At 53.4% G+C, this 15,757-nt stretch overlaps 1 protein-coding gene across 1 annotated transcript in view; it reads right to left on the reverse strand.

Annotated features, from left to right (window-relative positions):
* The window catches only part of MIPEP (mitochondrial intermediate peptidase), a 112,994-nt gene that overhangs the window by 51,402 nt on the left and 45,835 nt on the right, over window positions 1–15,757 (reverse strand). The window contains exons 15-16 of the mRNA XM_047755708.1: window positions 13,902–13,976; window positions 10,190–10,309 (exon numbers count right to left, since the gene is read on the reverse strand). Coding sequence (XP_047611664.1) covers window positions 10,190–10,309; window positions 13,902–13,976 — 195 coding nt within the window. The remainder of the gene's footprint in view (window positions 1–10,189; window positions 10,310–13,901; window positions 13,977–15,757) is intronic.

Here is a 15,757-nt window from a genome sequence, read left to right on the forward strand (position 1 = left end):
ATGAATTTACAGTTTGTCAATATCTGCAAAGAAGGTGGCTGAGATTTCAAGAGCGATTGTACTGACTCTTCGGGTCAGTTGGGGGGTATCACCACTTTCCAGTCCACGCGCGTGAGACATCTTTCCATTTACTTAACTCCTGTTTAATTTCTTTTGGTGACATTTTACGGTTTTCAGTATACAAGCGTTAAACCTTTCTGTTAAATTTATTCCTAAGTATTTTTTTGATGCTGTTGTAAATGGAACTGTTTTCTTAATTTGGGGGCTGTTTATTGCTAAAGTACAGCAACACGGTGGACGTTCGTTATTGACTTTATATCCTGCCACCTTACTGAACCTGTTTATTAGCTCCACCGGGTTCGGTGAATCCCTCAGGAGTGTCTGTCAAGGAGACCGCATCGTTCACAGCAGAGGTCACTCTGCTTCCTCCCTTCCAGCCTGAGCGCCTTTTCTTTCTTTTTCTGGCCTAACTGTTCCAGGAAAACCTCTGATACAGGGTGGACCAGAAGGCAGACAGTGCTGTCTTATTTCCGTCTTAGGGAGGCGCGCTCAGGCCTGGCCACCGGGTGTGGGGGCAGCTGGGGGATTTTCCTAGAAGCTCCTTATCAGGCTGCGGATCAGCACGGGGCCTTGATTCCTTATCCCAGGACCTGTCAGTCCGTCCTCAGGTCCTGAAGATTTTATGGCAGTACAGTCCTTCCACTTCCCCTCACCTGTAAGCCTACTGTCCGTGCCCATCTCTTGGCCGGACTGTAAGACAGGTGGGGGGGCTCTCCGTGCGTTTAACACTGGCCGGGATCCCTGGGCCAGCTGGGGGAGGGTGCGTGGCAACGATGCCTGCAACTTAGGAGCAAACAACTTTAAATGAGAGGTTACAGAAGTCGCCTGCTGGGCGTGTCTGCGGGCCCCCCGGGACCCGCGCCAGCAGGGCTCCGCCAGGCGCTGAGAGACCAACGGCAGAGGCTTCTCTGGCTTCAGGCAAGCCCTGCAGCCGCACCTGCTCTTCCTCCACTTCCCTGCAGCACTGGGCTTTCCTACACCAAGCTGTAGCTGGGCACTGCGCTCCCAAATCCTTTTCTGTATTTCTTTGTTCACATTAATTTAAATGTCATGTAGGACTGGCTCAACGTTTTAGAGGCCCATACTGAGTTTTAAGAAGGAAAATGAATTAACAAACGTGTTGGGGATAAATGGAAAGAATCCTTTGATTTACGGACTCCACTGCTCTCATTTAAAGGACTGAACAGCGTGAAAGGGCTGTTCAGTCTGTACTTTGGCTGAAGTGGAAAAAAAGCTATTGCTGAAATTGTATAAATCATTTCAAATATCGTTTGATTCGGCTTTTAAGTGTCTTGAGTTTTTCTAAATGCTCTGAGAAAGTCTGGCTCACTTTCCACTCTCCATAAATAAGCAAGCATTTCAAAGCTTCTCCGAGATGCTGAAAAATACACACATGTGGAAAGAATGACTGCATCACCACTCAGTTAAGGAACTGAAGATAAAAGACATTCGCTAACTTTCATGATTATTAACTAGAGACATTACAAATCGAGATGTGTAAGCCACGCCGAGATAAACACTTCGCACACACGAATGACCTGGGCAGGGGAGCAGGGAAAGGCACACAAACCCGCTGTGACGGCGCTCAAGCCAGCGGCCGTGGGCACATTTTGATGGGGACCAGCCCAACGTCCTGCCCAAACACTGCTGGATGCAGAGGTCCAGCTGCTTTAACAACCTATCAATTTGCTCTTCCTGCTGTTACCCGCCCCACACGCAAGGGTGAAATTCGATTTCCCACACACACCACTTTCATTTCCTTTTAGGGCCACACCCACAGCACGTGGAGCTTCCTGGGCCAGAGGCTGAATCAGAACCACCGCTGCCGGTCTACACCACAGCCACAGCAACGCGGGATCTGAGCTCCATCTGTGACCTACAGCCCAGCCCAGGGCAACGCCCGATCCGTAACCCACTGAGCGAGGTCAGAGCGAACCCGTGTCCTCAGGGCTACTAGTTGGGTTTGTCACCACTAGGCCACAACGGGAACTCCCTGGCTTTCTTTCAAATCACAGATGAAACCAGGAATATCTCACTGAAGCTGAACAAAGCAAGGATGCTCAACTTCTCTCTTACTACGTGGCATGCTTTTCAAAGTTCATGCCACTGAACCACTGACGGACAAGAGGGAGCAGAGAGTACTGAAAAGAGGGCAGCAAAAATATAGTTTTTGTATATTACATATGTGTAAGTATATATTTATATATGGAGAGAGAGCTGCACAACCTCTAAAATCCAGTGAATAATTCTCAAAACAGTGTTCATGAAGAAGGTCAACCACAAGAGAGTTCCCTTGTGGCTCAGCAGGTTAAGAACCTGACTAGAATCCATGAGGATGTGGGTTCGACCCCTGGCCTTGCTCAGTGGGTTAAGGATCTGGCATTGCTGTGGCTGTGGTGTAGGTCACAGACATGGTTCAGATCCAGAGTTGCTGTGGCTGTGGTGTAGGCCAGCAGCTGCAGCTCCGATTCACCCCTTGGCCTGGGAACCTCCATATGCTGTGGGTGTGGCCCTAAAAAGCCAAAAAAAAAAAAAAAATTACAGAAGAAATTGAAAGATGAGTAACAAGATGGGAGAATATTTATAACAAAAAAGAAAAGGTTAATATTCCTATAAAAATCAACATAAACGTGGGAAAATGATGAAACTGGGCCGTTCACCCCCAACTTCTATAGAGATGTACAAAGGTCATCGGGGAAGATGTAGCTCTCACTAGGAACAAAGGAATTATAAGCCAGTCTGTCAGTTTGGCAAGAATTAACGTCAGATCAGGGCTGTCCAGGGGAGCTGTCTGGATTTTAACTCTGCGGTGCGGACTGGGGTACAAACCCGCCTGTCCATAAGGCCCGCAGTCCCTCGCTGAGGAGTTTAAAGTCAGAGCAGATGGTCACACGCGTCCGCAAGCTCATCTGCAGCCCTGCCAGGGTTCTCGGGAACGGCTTCAGAATCTGCACCAGGGCGGGGCTGCGGGGAAGGACGGTGCGGCGGCCGAGGGCGCAGGACCAGGTCCTGGGCGCGTCGGTATCGGGACCCGGGCCGTGGTTACACGTCCATCGAGGCTCACGGGCGGTGCAGGCTTAGAGTGCGCTCTGCGAGTTACGTACGCCCCATAAAAAGGTAAAAACGCTTCGGTCCACACTCGCTGGGCATGTACCTCACACCCCGTGAGGCCCTGGAGAATCCAGCGGGCGAACTTCAGTCCCGGGGACCCCGGGATTCAATCGGGGGACACCAAGAAATGAGAAACTGGGGTGACGGACAGGAAGGGGAGAGCTGGGCCCTGGGACTGGACGAGAGCCGCGGTCTGGGAGCTAAGCGGCGACGCGGGCGGGGACCGAAGCGGCGCATCCCGGGCGTGGGGCGGAGCCGGGACGGGGACCGCGGGAGCCGGTGCGTCGGCATCTGGAAGCGCGCTTTGCAGGAGGCCGGGGCGCCGGGCTCGGGGCTGCGGGGGGGACCCGGCGGAGCAGCCCATGCCTGCGGACGGGTCACCAGGCCCACAGCTGGGGTGCGTCTCCATCCCAGGGAGGGCGTGTGAGAGAAGAAAGCGGCGGGTGCTGCCGGCACGGGGCCGAGGGAGGAGAGGCCCTTTCACGCCTCGTGGTTCTGGGTCACGAGCATCCGTGACTTTTGCTCAAACATAATCAGAACGTAAAATGAGCATCACGCGCCTGGAGGCTTCTTACGGGGCCTGGTGCTGCCCACAGCGTCCCACACGGTGCGAGACACTGGGCCAAGCCCCTGGGCCCCCAGCTCCTGTGTCCTGCCCACGCTCGCCCTGCACCAAAGCTTCTGGAATGTAAACAGCCTCAAATCGCAAAGACATACGTATATGGTTTAAAATGCAAAGTTTACCTGGTAAGGAAAAAATGAATATCCTGAATTTTTATTTCATTTTATCTAGCCTATGTGAATTTGCAGGCAGAAAGACAGACAGACACACAGAAAGACGTAGCACTATCCATGAAAACCAAGACAAAAAGAAAGTCGGTGACATGGTCCCAAGGCCTACATCATAAAACCCACCAGGCAGTCCTGTGATTTCCTCATGTTTTAAATCAGTGAAATCTAGGGTTGCAGCTGTCCCACAAACCGAAACCGTATAAATTTTTAGAAAATGAGTCAATCGTGAGATTAAAGTTTCAATTTATAACACTTCTGTGTTTTAGTTACAAAGTCATAAATAAATCTAGCATGACAGAGAAGGTAAATATTTTCTCAGTTGTTTATGCAGCCAAAGAGGAAAGGAATTTAACATGCAATTAACCACTTAGGTTTTTCTAGATACGCACCATATGGTCTTTGTGTTTAAGATAAAGAAAAAAATACATATTGTTTTGTTTGATCTCACATTTGCTTAGCAACATCAGACACTCCAGACCGTGCCACCTGGGTGCCTTCACCTCCCAGGAGAGTTTCTGTTTGTACAAGAGCCAGGGCCCAAGGATAGGAGGAAATGCAACGTCTTCCCCGAAGGCGGAAGAAACTAAACAGGAGAAAGGCGAATTTTCGCCAATTTAAGTGGAATTCTCTAGAGCGAGAATGATGGAACTTTTCATCCACCCCGGGATCTAGTTCTGCTGTTTAATGGGCAGTAGACAGAGGGGTATTTCTGCGTAACAAAGAAAAAGAGAGACCTCTGTGCGGTTCTTGGAGCCAGCACTGGAGCACACGCGAGGTAAGAGGAGCCAAGGCCCAGAGCAGACCTCGCATTTCTACATAAAGACCTCGCCCTTGGAGTTCCCGTCGTGGCGCAGTGGTTAACGAATCCGACTAGGAACCATGAGGTTGCGGGTTCGGTCCCTGCCCTTGCTCAGTGGGTTAACGATCCGGCGTTGCCATGAGCTGTGGTGTAGGTCGCAGACACTGCTCGGATCCCGCGTTGCTGTGGCTCTGGCGTAGGCCGGTGGCTACAGCTCCAATTCGACCCCTAGCCTGGGAACCTCCATATGCCATGAGAGCGGCCCAAGAAATGGCAAAAAGACAAAAAGACCAAAAAAATAAATAAATAAATAAAGACCTCGCCGGAACACTCCCTCTCTCTCAACAGGCTTCCTTTAAAAATAACCACCTTTCACCAGGAAAAAACAAAAAAAACAAAAACCTGACTGCCATTTTAATCTAGACGGCAGAAATCATTTCACAGACAATACCGCCTATCTTGGTATTTTATCAACTAATCTAAAATTAGATCTTTGAAAATAAAATCACCCCTACTTGACGCCACCTAAAGTCAATAAGCTATGGAGCGATTTTATATACACTGAACTAAAATTGTGACATCTCCTATGAAACTTTGAAATAGATATTTAATATTAAAGACACAAGAATGTAATTTTTTTTTTGTCTTTTTCTTTTTATTTTTTGTCCTTTTCTAGGTCCACTTCCCGTGGCATATGGAGGTTCCCAGGCTAAGGGTGGAATCGGAGCTGTAGCCACCAGCCTACGCCAGAGCCCCAGCAATGCAGGATCCGAGCTGTGTCTGCGACCTACACCACAGCTCACGGCAACGCCGGATCCTTCACCCACTGAGCAAGGCCAGGGATCGAACCCGCAACCTCACGGTTCCTAGTCAGATTCGTTAACCACTGCGCCACAACAGGAACTCCACAAGAATGTAATTTTTAATCTGTGTGACTGCACCAATGTTGGGGTAGCTACTTGGATTTCCAAACGCACATATATTTGAAGAACGAACATCAAGTGAATGGGAAAGAGAATAACCCCTAGTGGTTACACACCCCAACCGTGGGTATCAATGACACCTCGTGGCAGGTGGTTTTGTGATCTTCCTACTTTTTGAGTCTATTATAAACAAACCAAAGCCAAACATGGTGCAGACGGCAGGCCGCCGGGCGCGCTCCATGTCCCAGCCGGTGAATCGTGGTCTCTCTGCTCTGCACGTGCAATCATGACAGCGGCGATGCCGGCTGGAGAATCTGCTCAGAGGCTCAAGCAGCTTCCAAATGGGGATACCTCAAAGCACGTGTGCGCTGGGTGTTCAAAGTGGTTTCTTTATTTTTTTGGCTTTTTGGGCCACACCCACCGCATATAGAGCTTCCCAGGCTAGGGGTCCCATCAGAGCCTCAGCTGCCAGCATGCACCACGGCCACAGCCACATGGGATCCTTACCCCACTGAGCGAGGCCAGGGATCGAACCTGCGTCCTCACGGATACTCGGGTTTGTTACCACTGAGCCACGACGGGAACTCCTGAAAGTTTTATGACTCTGTTATTTGGGAACTCAGAACACACACCCATGACCACTGTTCTACATGGTTCCAAGCTACTGAACAGTCAGCGCGACCCTAAAATGATGGGAGATGGTTCTGTTGAAGGAGCAGAAATAAGAGGACCCGTGCCGGACCGTTTGTTTCTGCTAGTCCTTGATAAAAAGCTGTTTGAATTAGAAGAGCTTCTGCACCCACGCTGCTTGGCTGTTCCTCTGGGCCGGCTCCTGGACTCGTCCCCCCACCAGATCCTCCCGCTCGGCAGTGTCCCTGCCCAGAGCTCACAGGCACCTGCACTCCCAGCACCAACTCCCCACCCTGGCAACACCAGGCGCTGTCCCAGTTCTTTCTGCCCTGAGGCCGGGGGCTGGGGGGGCAGGGAAGGGTGTGATGGCCAGCTAACGTGGCTTTGCTGGGGCCCGGCAACACCATCAACACCCAGGTCATCTCAAGCACGTGTTGCTTTTCCCTGCCTTTGCCCATTCAAGGCACTTTGAAAATATTTCTTTCCTAAGATGCTCCATTTTGTTACTTTAATTAAAAAAGGGAAAGAATCTTTTTCCAGTTGCTTGTGTTGAAAATCTCTACTTCCAGCCTATAGCTTCTCCCTGTTTTTCACCCGGTTTTGTGATAACAGAGACGGAGACTTTACTCCGGTGACTGCTTCAGTCTTTTGCCTCGTGCTGTCGTCTGCACCACGCGACAGTCTCGCCGGGTACAGACAGGAGCTGAGAGAGACGCTCTCGTGTTCTCTGTAAAAACCGAAACCCTCACTCCTCACGCCCGGGTCTCTAACCCCGTTTAGTTTCGTGTGCAACACAAGACAGACACAGGTTGCGTCTTTTCCACGTGGACAAGCAGTGGTGACAAGCACGCTGTATAAAAACCAAGCCGTTCCTGGCCCACACCGAGGGCCACTGGGCAGACGTTCAAGGGGCCCTGCCCCCCCCCCCCCCCGACCCGGCTCCGCGTGTCCACCCGCCCCTGGGGCTTCGCTGTCCTCATTCCTACAGCCGCCCCCGAGCCCAGTCCCCCCGGCAAGCCCACCTCTCGCCACCTTCTTCCAAAACGCCCCAGCTGCTCCTGGGCCACTGCTCTTCCACTTGAAATCACGCAGCCACCTCATCAGGTTCAAACCAGCACACAAGGAGAACTGCATCACATTAAGTGTGCAGATTACCTGGAGAAACACTTTAACTTTTTCATCTTAACCTTCCTGTGTGAGGAGTTCCCGCTTGTGGCTCAGTGGGTTAAGAACCCAACTGGTATCCATTAGGATGCAGGTTCGATCCCTGGTCTTGCTCAGTGGATTACAGATCCAGCGTTGCTGTGAGCTGTGGTGCAGGTTGAAGAGGAGGCTCAGCGCCCAAGCGGCTGCGGCTGCAGTGTAGGCCGGGGGCTGCGGCTCTGATGCAACCCCTAGCTTGGGAACTTCCATATGTTGCAGGTGCAGCCCTTTAAAAAAAACAAACACACACCTTCTTCTCTATAAATATGGTTTAGTTCTTTACTGGCTTAAGGATTTTGAAATTAAAGAGGCTGTACTTTTTTTTTTATGGCCGCGCCTATGGCCTTTGGAAGTCCCTGGGCCAGGGACTGAACCCAAGCTTTGCCGTAATGCCAGATCCTTAACCCGCTGCACTGGCCAGGGGTCAAACCTGCGCCTCAACAGTGACTTGAGCTGTTGCAATGGGATCCTTAATCCACTGCACCACAGCGGGAACTCCTAAAGGTACTATACGTTTTAAAAAGACTGTGTACTTTTTATTACCATGACGGTAGCTTTATAATTTTGGTTTGCCGCGATAAGCAGAGATGGACTGAATTTTTATATACCGATTATTTATCCAGAAGAGTTGCTAACTTCTCCTTAATTGTGCTAATTTACCTGTAGATGTTTTTGATTTTTCTCAGCAAACCATCCATCCTCTGAAAACAATGGCTGCTTTATACCTTCCTCCCCAGGGTTTCCACCCTGTCTTCTTACGCTGACGCTGACGGAGGCTGCCCTGCAGAAATGCAATGAGCAACCCGCTCCTACTGTCTTTGAGGGAAGGTCTGGCAAAGGCTGCGTGAGGCGCTGACACGCGGGTGAGGAGATGCAGCCGGTGCGAAGGAGGAGAAAGAGAATACCTGTGCAAACCTCAACAAACTCTCAGGCCTTTCGAAGAAAAAAAAAGACAAGCCTTTAAACAGTGTCCTTTTTCTCTAAGTATAGCTATGCTTCTTCTAAAGTCCTCCTAAAATAAGTCACACGATGAGCTGGAGCCACTGACTGTGAAGAGACGAGCTGGGACGAGGAGAGCGCACGTGAAAACCTCCCCTCTTTTCACACTGAAAACAAGCGAGAGGTGGCTGATTCAGAACCGGGCACCACCGTTACCGCAGCCTCTATATTCAACCACTGCACAAACGAACCCCGGACGGTGAGGACATCTGAGTTCTTTTCTAAAAAGAGACACAGCTCAGTATTGAAGGACTTAAATAAAGCTGGGGCTGAGCAACACGGCCAGGCCGAAGCAGGTTCAGAAAGCGCCCCGGCTCCTGCCGTTGCTGCTCCCACAACTGTACTGCTCACGGGTCATGTCACCACGCAGCCCGCAAGCCACACCGATGTGAAAGCTAAGCAAAGACCACAAAATGAGCACGAAACCGCATGAGCACAAATGCACGTGACGCGGGCGAAGCTCTACGCTGGAAAAAGCCTTGACACCCAGGCAGGTGCTGTCGAGACTCCACGGATGAATAGTGAGATTATTCCTATCATTACAAATGCCCAGTAACACGGATGATCCAAATACACAAGAGAACGCTGCACTGGAACAGTAATCACACATATGTACCTATAGACATGTGTGTGCGTGTGCGTGTGTGTCCATCCGTCCGTCTGTCCAAACCCGGCGGGCAGTGGCTGGCACGACATGATCGCAAAGAGATGACGACACTTCTGAACAGCAGAAGGAAGAGCTGGCAGCGCGTGTCCGACGGCGGCCTGTTTCGCCACGTCTGGGGCCCAGCCCTGCCCCAGACCAGAGACCCAGCAGACAAAAGCACAGTCGCCGACTAACAACGACCCGACCCGAGCACAACACGCGCCGGTGTCCGCAGGGTAACAAACAAAGGCACGCGACACTGTTCCCAGAGGCTGTGAGGTGGGCTCTCCTCCCCCTCGGCCGGGCTAAGCGGGAAGGGGACGCCCCCGAGCACGAGGCAGGTGCACAGACGGCGCGGACCGAGGAGCGCAGGAGCTGCCCCGCAGCCCCAGGGAGGACGCACACGGGTCCAGTGCGCCTCCCAGTGCAGGGGGAGCTCGCGGAGGCGCCTCTGCCACAGGCCCCGGGGGCCGGGCTCCCCCGAGAGATAGAGACACACGGGCGCGCCCTCCCCCCAGCCAGCCTCCTTTCGGGACCTGGGTGACGAACCCCACGCCTGGGGGGCTGGGCCTGGATCCCAACACGATCGCTCACGCCCTCGACGACCTCACCTGCACAGGCCAAGGACGGGGACACCGTGCAGGTTACGGGGACTGGCCCCCAGCACTCAGTCAACAGCCACGCGCCCACTCTTCCTCCCGACGGGGCAGGGGACAGGGCGAGACGTGCAGACGCGTCACCACCGTGACCCGGTGAGGACCTGGCGCTGTGGACTCTGCAGCGGGAACCAGGTTAGGGGCCAGTCATCGCACTCCCCTTCTGTCACTGCTTCTCTTGTCAAAGCAAACGAGAGACAAGAGCAGAGACTAGCTGGACTGCCCTGTCCCCACGTCCCCAGGAACTGAGGCAAATACATACAAACCACGCGCGGCTGCTGGAGGCAGCGGGGGAGCCGGGGGCGGCAGCTCGAGGACGGGGTTCGGGCTCGCGCGGGGCGGGCGCGCGGGGCCGGGACGCCAGGCTCACCGTGCCGGGGACGTAGGGCAGGCCGTAGAACCTCTCCTGCGTGGCTCTGAGGACGTCCGTGGTGCACCTCCCCCGGGGGTGCGGGCCGTGGTAGATCTGATCCAGGGCTGCGTAGAAGACCTAGGAGGACGAGAGCGGCTGGTTAGTCCCGTGCCCCTTACGCCCGAGACGCGGCGAGCAAGGGTGACAAGGGTGCCGGGACGAACGGCACAGACCCCAGGTGACACACGCACGCACGGATGTGCCGATGGTTGCAGATGGTTCCGGGCCACGCTTAAGGCCACGTCAATGGTGCAAAGGACACGGAAGGCTTCTGAACCGCATCTGTGAGGCACCCTTCATGTACAGGGTAGTAAATGAAACCTGTGGCCACAAAATGATACATCCGGAGCTGCCAGCATGGCTCAGCAGTCAACACCCGATTAGTACCCACGAGGACGCGGGTTCAATCCCTGGCCTCGCTCAGGGACTGAAGGATCCAACGCTGCTGTGGGCTGTGGTGCAGGTCACAGGCGTGGCTTGGATCCCGTGCTGCTGTGGCAGCTCCGATTCGACCTCTAGCCTGGGAACATCCATATGTCGCAGGTGCAGCCCTAAGAAGACCAAAAAAGATCCAAAGAACAACAACAACAAAAAAGATACATTCATATTAAGAAATACCTGTATTTGGAAATAGGAAAAAAGAATTCTAACTTGCGATGCCCGGCTCTGCCTGCCTTCCTCCTGGATCCCTATTGATATTAAGTGAGAGAAGCGACGTGGTCAGAATCCTGCCTTGGGGACAAGAGGGGAATGCGGCGGGTGACTGAGGAAGGGGCGGCGATGCAGCAAGGGGGGGGGCGGGGAGACGGGGGGCCTGAGGCGATGCCGGGGGCAGAGGGGCCCTGGCTTCCGCAGAGACCCTGGGGAGGGGTCATCACCTCCCAGAAGGGGACAGAGACCACTGACACCTGACAGGAGGACAAAGCATCAGAAAGATTCTGAACATGAAATTCACTTATTTTACAGAGGGTTTTTTTTTTGTTTTTTTTGTTTGTTTCTTGTCTTTTTAGGGCCGCACCCTCGGCATATAGAGATTCCCAGGCTAGGAGCTGAATAGAGCTGTAGCTGCCAGCCTATACCACAGCCACAGCAACGCGGATCTAAGCCGCGTCTGCGACCTACACCATTGCTCATGGCAACGCTGGATCCTTAACCCATTGATCGAGGCCAAGAATCGAACCCGCAACCTCATGGCTTCTTAACCCACTGACCCACAACAGGAACTCCTGTTCAGAGTTCTGACAACTACATTTTCCACAGAAAATCTAAAGATAAAGTGCTTCTCCACTGCACTTGACTTGAATATTCCATTGGCTGAAGTTCACCTGAAGCAAAAAAGTAAAAAACCGTTTTATCTTCAAAGAGAAGTGCTGACATGCAATTATGTTTCTGATACGCATCTTTCTGATTCAAAACTGGAATCTGTAGGGAATGCACAGCTGCCGACTTGAAAGAGGTGAGCATTCGTCTGGATAAAAGAAAAAGTTGAAACGACCTCTAACTGCTGGCTGCCTCCAGATACAGAATTATGGTTCTAAATTACAAAGTCGAGATTCAACCGTCCCTGGAAAAATACAGACATTTCCTAAATATAAGCACTGCTTTACCCTCACTGGTGATCTCAACATCCACTAACTGCTGCTCCTTCCATCCAGCACTGACAACGGCCCAGGCTCAGCCAAGGCGCCGGCCGGACCATCCACGCTGTGCCCAGATTCCAACAGCATCGATCGGGAGGAGCTGCGATGCTTAACCTCTAACCTCCACTGAGCTGGGGGTTTGGACCCCAGTTTAGTCACAAACCAGCCTTCAAGAGCGCTGTTCCTTCGATCATGCCTCTCACAAATGAAAGTCATAAACATGGACGGACTTTTTTTAAATTATGAAAATAGCAAAACAGGGAATTCCCACTGTGGCTCCATGGGTTAAGAACCCGACTAGCATCCATGAGGACATGGGTTCGATCCCAGGACTCGCTCAGTGGGCTAAGGATCCGGCGTTGCCGTGAGCTGTGGTGTCGGTCGCAGACTCGGCTTAGATCCCGAGTTGCTGTGGCTGTGGTGTAGGCGGGCAGCTATAGCTTGGATTCAACCCCTAGGTTCCAGGGAACCTCCATATGCCACAGGTACGGCCCTAAAAAGCCAAGCAAAACAAAACAAAAAAACCCCAGCAGAATCGATGAAAAGTGCGTGTATTTCACGCTCACCTGATGATGAACCAACAATTCTAAGCGACGAGCCTGCCGCCCACCTAAGGGGACACCTGCTTGGGACTGAGAGCCTTAGAGTTGCACAAAAACAGGATCTTTCAGAATAACGCACAGCAAAAAAAATCACTTTTCAATAGCTGTTGATGACGCTTGGACACCTGAGACAGCTGTTCTCCTTCCAGCCTTGTCTGTCCCCCAGCCTCGCGCAGGGGACGGCGGGGTGCCGGGAAGCAGGACAGGCGGCTGCGCGGCAGTGGGAACGCCCTCCCCTCCCCTCCCCTCCGACCTTTCACCTCTTCTCGCCTCCTCTCTGCAGGGCGCACGGCAAGGCTGCATTTCCATTTTAGAAAAAAACCACTGAAGCAGCTGTTCCGCAAGATGCCAGGACAAGCTTTGACAAGGCAGGACTTCCCTCCAGGTACTGCCAATCAAAAGACGCCTGACAAGCAGTGTTAGCTTTTTCAAATAATTGAAAAAGGACTTTGGATGTTTAAAGCACTATTCTGGAGCAGAAGCTGGCACACTTTGGCCCATGGGCCAACGCCAGCCCGCTCCCTTTCTTAGGCATTCCTCAGCTAAGGACGGTCTCTGCATGTTTAAATAGCTGGGGAGAGAAGTCAAAGACCAGTATGGACAGGCACCAGAAATTCCGTGAAACTCAAACATCACTGTCCATAAATAGAGCTTTATCGGAACATGGCTTTGAAAAAAAAATCCTTTTTCAATCGTGTGATGCAAACGGACACTGAATAATGTCAGCCTACGGTCCATGACTGGCACGTCCTTCACTAAGATGTGTCTTTTAAGGTACAAAACAACACAGCTCGTTCCTTACTTCCTAGGGACTGAATTTCAGCCACCATGAAGCAGGTAAAGGGTGGCTACACCTTTCAGTAGGTCACTGGGTCATTATAAGGTGAATACTGCCTGAGATGAAAGATCAGGGGTCAGGCTGTGTTTATGTAACGCTCCAGGTCTGACGGAGAGGAAGAATTCGAGAAATGGGCTCTGGAATTAGAAGCAGCTTAACCATCCGGCGTCACGTGGGCCTCCGTCCAGATGGTTTAGAAGCTGTTTCTGTGTCTGGCAACCTGGCAGACTGGCTTCGAACACTACGCAAACCCTACAGTCCTCCCTGTGGAAGAGGCCACAGAGAAAACCACAAGTGGTACAGAGAGTGACTGCAATACAGAAAGTGGCTGCTGAGAGACTGGCCTGAGGAGGTCAGAGGACGGGTCCACTCGGCTTCTCTGCCTGCAGCCGGGAGCTCAGCGCGTCTGACCCTCCGTCCTCAGGACGGCCACGCAAGAGGGAGTCCAGGTCAGGGGCTCTGAACTCAGGTAACGATGTTCGGAAGCATCATTACCACAAACGTGTAGACGTGGCAGGAGTTTCCAGCTGCACGTGGACTTTGAGTGACGGACGACTCTGGAAAACCTCCCGCCCAGGGCTCACACCCACCTGGAGCTGCATGTCAGCCGCCGCGCAGACCTTTTTAGACTCGCAGAGACGGGACACCATGCTTCTGGGCAGCGACTGGAAAACAGAAGAACGTGTGCAGGTCAAGGTTAGCAAACCGCCTCGTGAGTCGCGGCGCTGGGTGCTTCCGGCGGAGGAGCACTTGCCAGACCGTCAGGTGAAAAAACCAGTTTCATCACGGCTTGAGAATAACTCTGAAATATCTCCACTGACAGCACAGAGGATGACCGCACTCCACGGAAACTCAAAGCGGGAGCGGGGTTCGCACGGGAAGATCCAGGACCGCGGGGAAGGAAGACACGGGCAGGGATCTTTCCAGAGCTCGCCCAAAGCCTAGGAGAAGCTCTTGCCTTTCTGCTTCTTGGCCAGCAGTGGACGCCTGGCCGATTGCAGCGACTGACGAGGGGACCCAAGAGGCCAAGGGCGAGAGGTAACTGAGAGCCCCGGGGCCAGCCAGCCTGCGCCGGGGCAGAGCCGGCGACCCGGCCCGCGGCGGGGATGCACAACGCTGCGGTCCCTGCCGTGCCAGCCGGAGAGCTGCTGACCCTGCGCAGCCGACGGCCCCCGAGACCATCGGGGCCTCCGCGCGCAGCGGCCCGCGCCCTCCTGGAAAGGAGCTAGTCCTTGAAGAAGGACTCTCATCAGTCTTCCTCGGCTCCCAAAGCGCTAATGCTGGCGCTGACCGAACACGGCTGCCACTTAAACGACTCGATTTATGATCTAAATTCGCCTGAAAGCCCCTCTAGGGAGAAGCAAATTGTGCAAGAGCCAGACAGCAGGTTACCCCGCACTGCAGCCACCAACGACCCGCCCGGGCAGGAGCCCGGAGCTGCCGCCGGGGCGGGGCCGGGCACTGGGGGCGTGCGTTCACGTGTGTGCATGTGTTTTTGTGTGTGTGCACATCCATGTCTATACATCCACGCACGTATCTCCCCTGGGCCGGCACAGGGCCCGGCCCACAGCAGACAGCCAGTGACCCCCTGCAGAAGGAACGACCCCACACAGCAGAGGTGGTGACCCCGGCCGTACGGGACAAGGGCTCAGATGACGGCGCCCTCCCTCTTCTCTCCGTTTGGCTCTAGAAAAGCCCGCCAGCCGGAAAGGGCAACTTTCAAAACTTAGGACGTGGACAGAATGGACCTGTGCTGCAGGAAGAGGCCTGGGGCTTTCCACGCCCAGGGCACGCGTCTTGCATAAAACAAAAATTTCCTCACACGCATCCTTGCAAGTCCAGGTTCCCGTAGTGAAGTCCTACGTGCCAACAGCTTGTATCAAGATGTTCAGGCTTCCTGAAAGCTCAGGTTATGTTACACCTTCTTCAACGGCCCTGGGGCCACACTTGGAGTTTTCCTGCTGCACAAAGCTTGCATGGGTTCATTTTCATTTAAAAAGAGCACGTGTGGCAGGGCGGCATTTTCTCATTTATCCACAGCAGTGGGAGCTGTGTGGGCACTTCACCAGGCGCAGAAGACGGTGAACAGACAGGTCCGGGCGGCAGGGCCCATGCACCAGAACCTTAGCGTCGCTGCCATGATGCACTGCGCGAAGGGGAACCACTCGTGAGAGCACAGGCTGGTGACCCGGAAAGGCCCGAGCGAGCAGCAGGGGCAGGGAGGCCTGGAGGTGAACAGGTGTGACGCAGACGAGGCCAGGACGGGCTCAGGGAGAAGTGCCAGCAGAGGGGCCGAGCCAGGCAAGGACGGGGTCTCCACCCTCAGACCCGAGGGGGGCCCAGGGGTACTCCCGCCAGGAAGTCACCTGGTCTGAGCTGTGTTTTAAAAGGTTCCTTTGGCTGCAGTGTAGATAGGACAGAGGGAGAAGGCACGGGGCGGGGGGGG

The sequence above is a fragment of the Phacochoerus africanus genome, chromosome 13 (genome assembly GCF_016906955.1).
Source record: "Phacochoerus africanus isolate WHEZ1 chromosome 13, ROS_Pafr_v1, whole genome shotgun sequence".
NCBI lineage: Eukaryota > Metazoa > Chordata > Mammalia > Artiodactyla > Suidae > Phacochoerus > Phacochoerus africanus.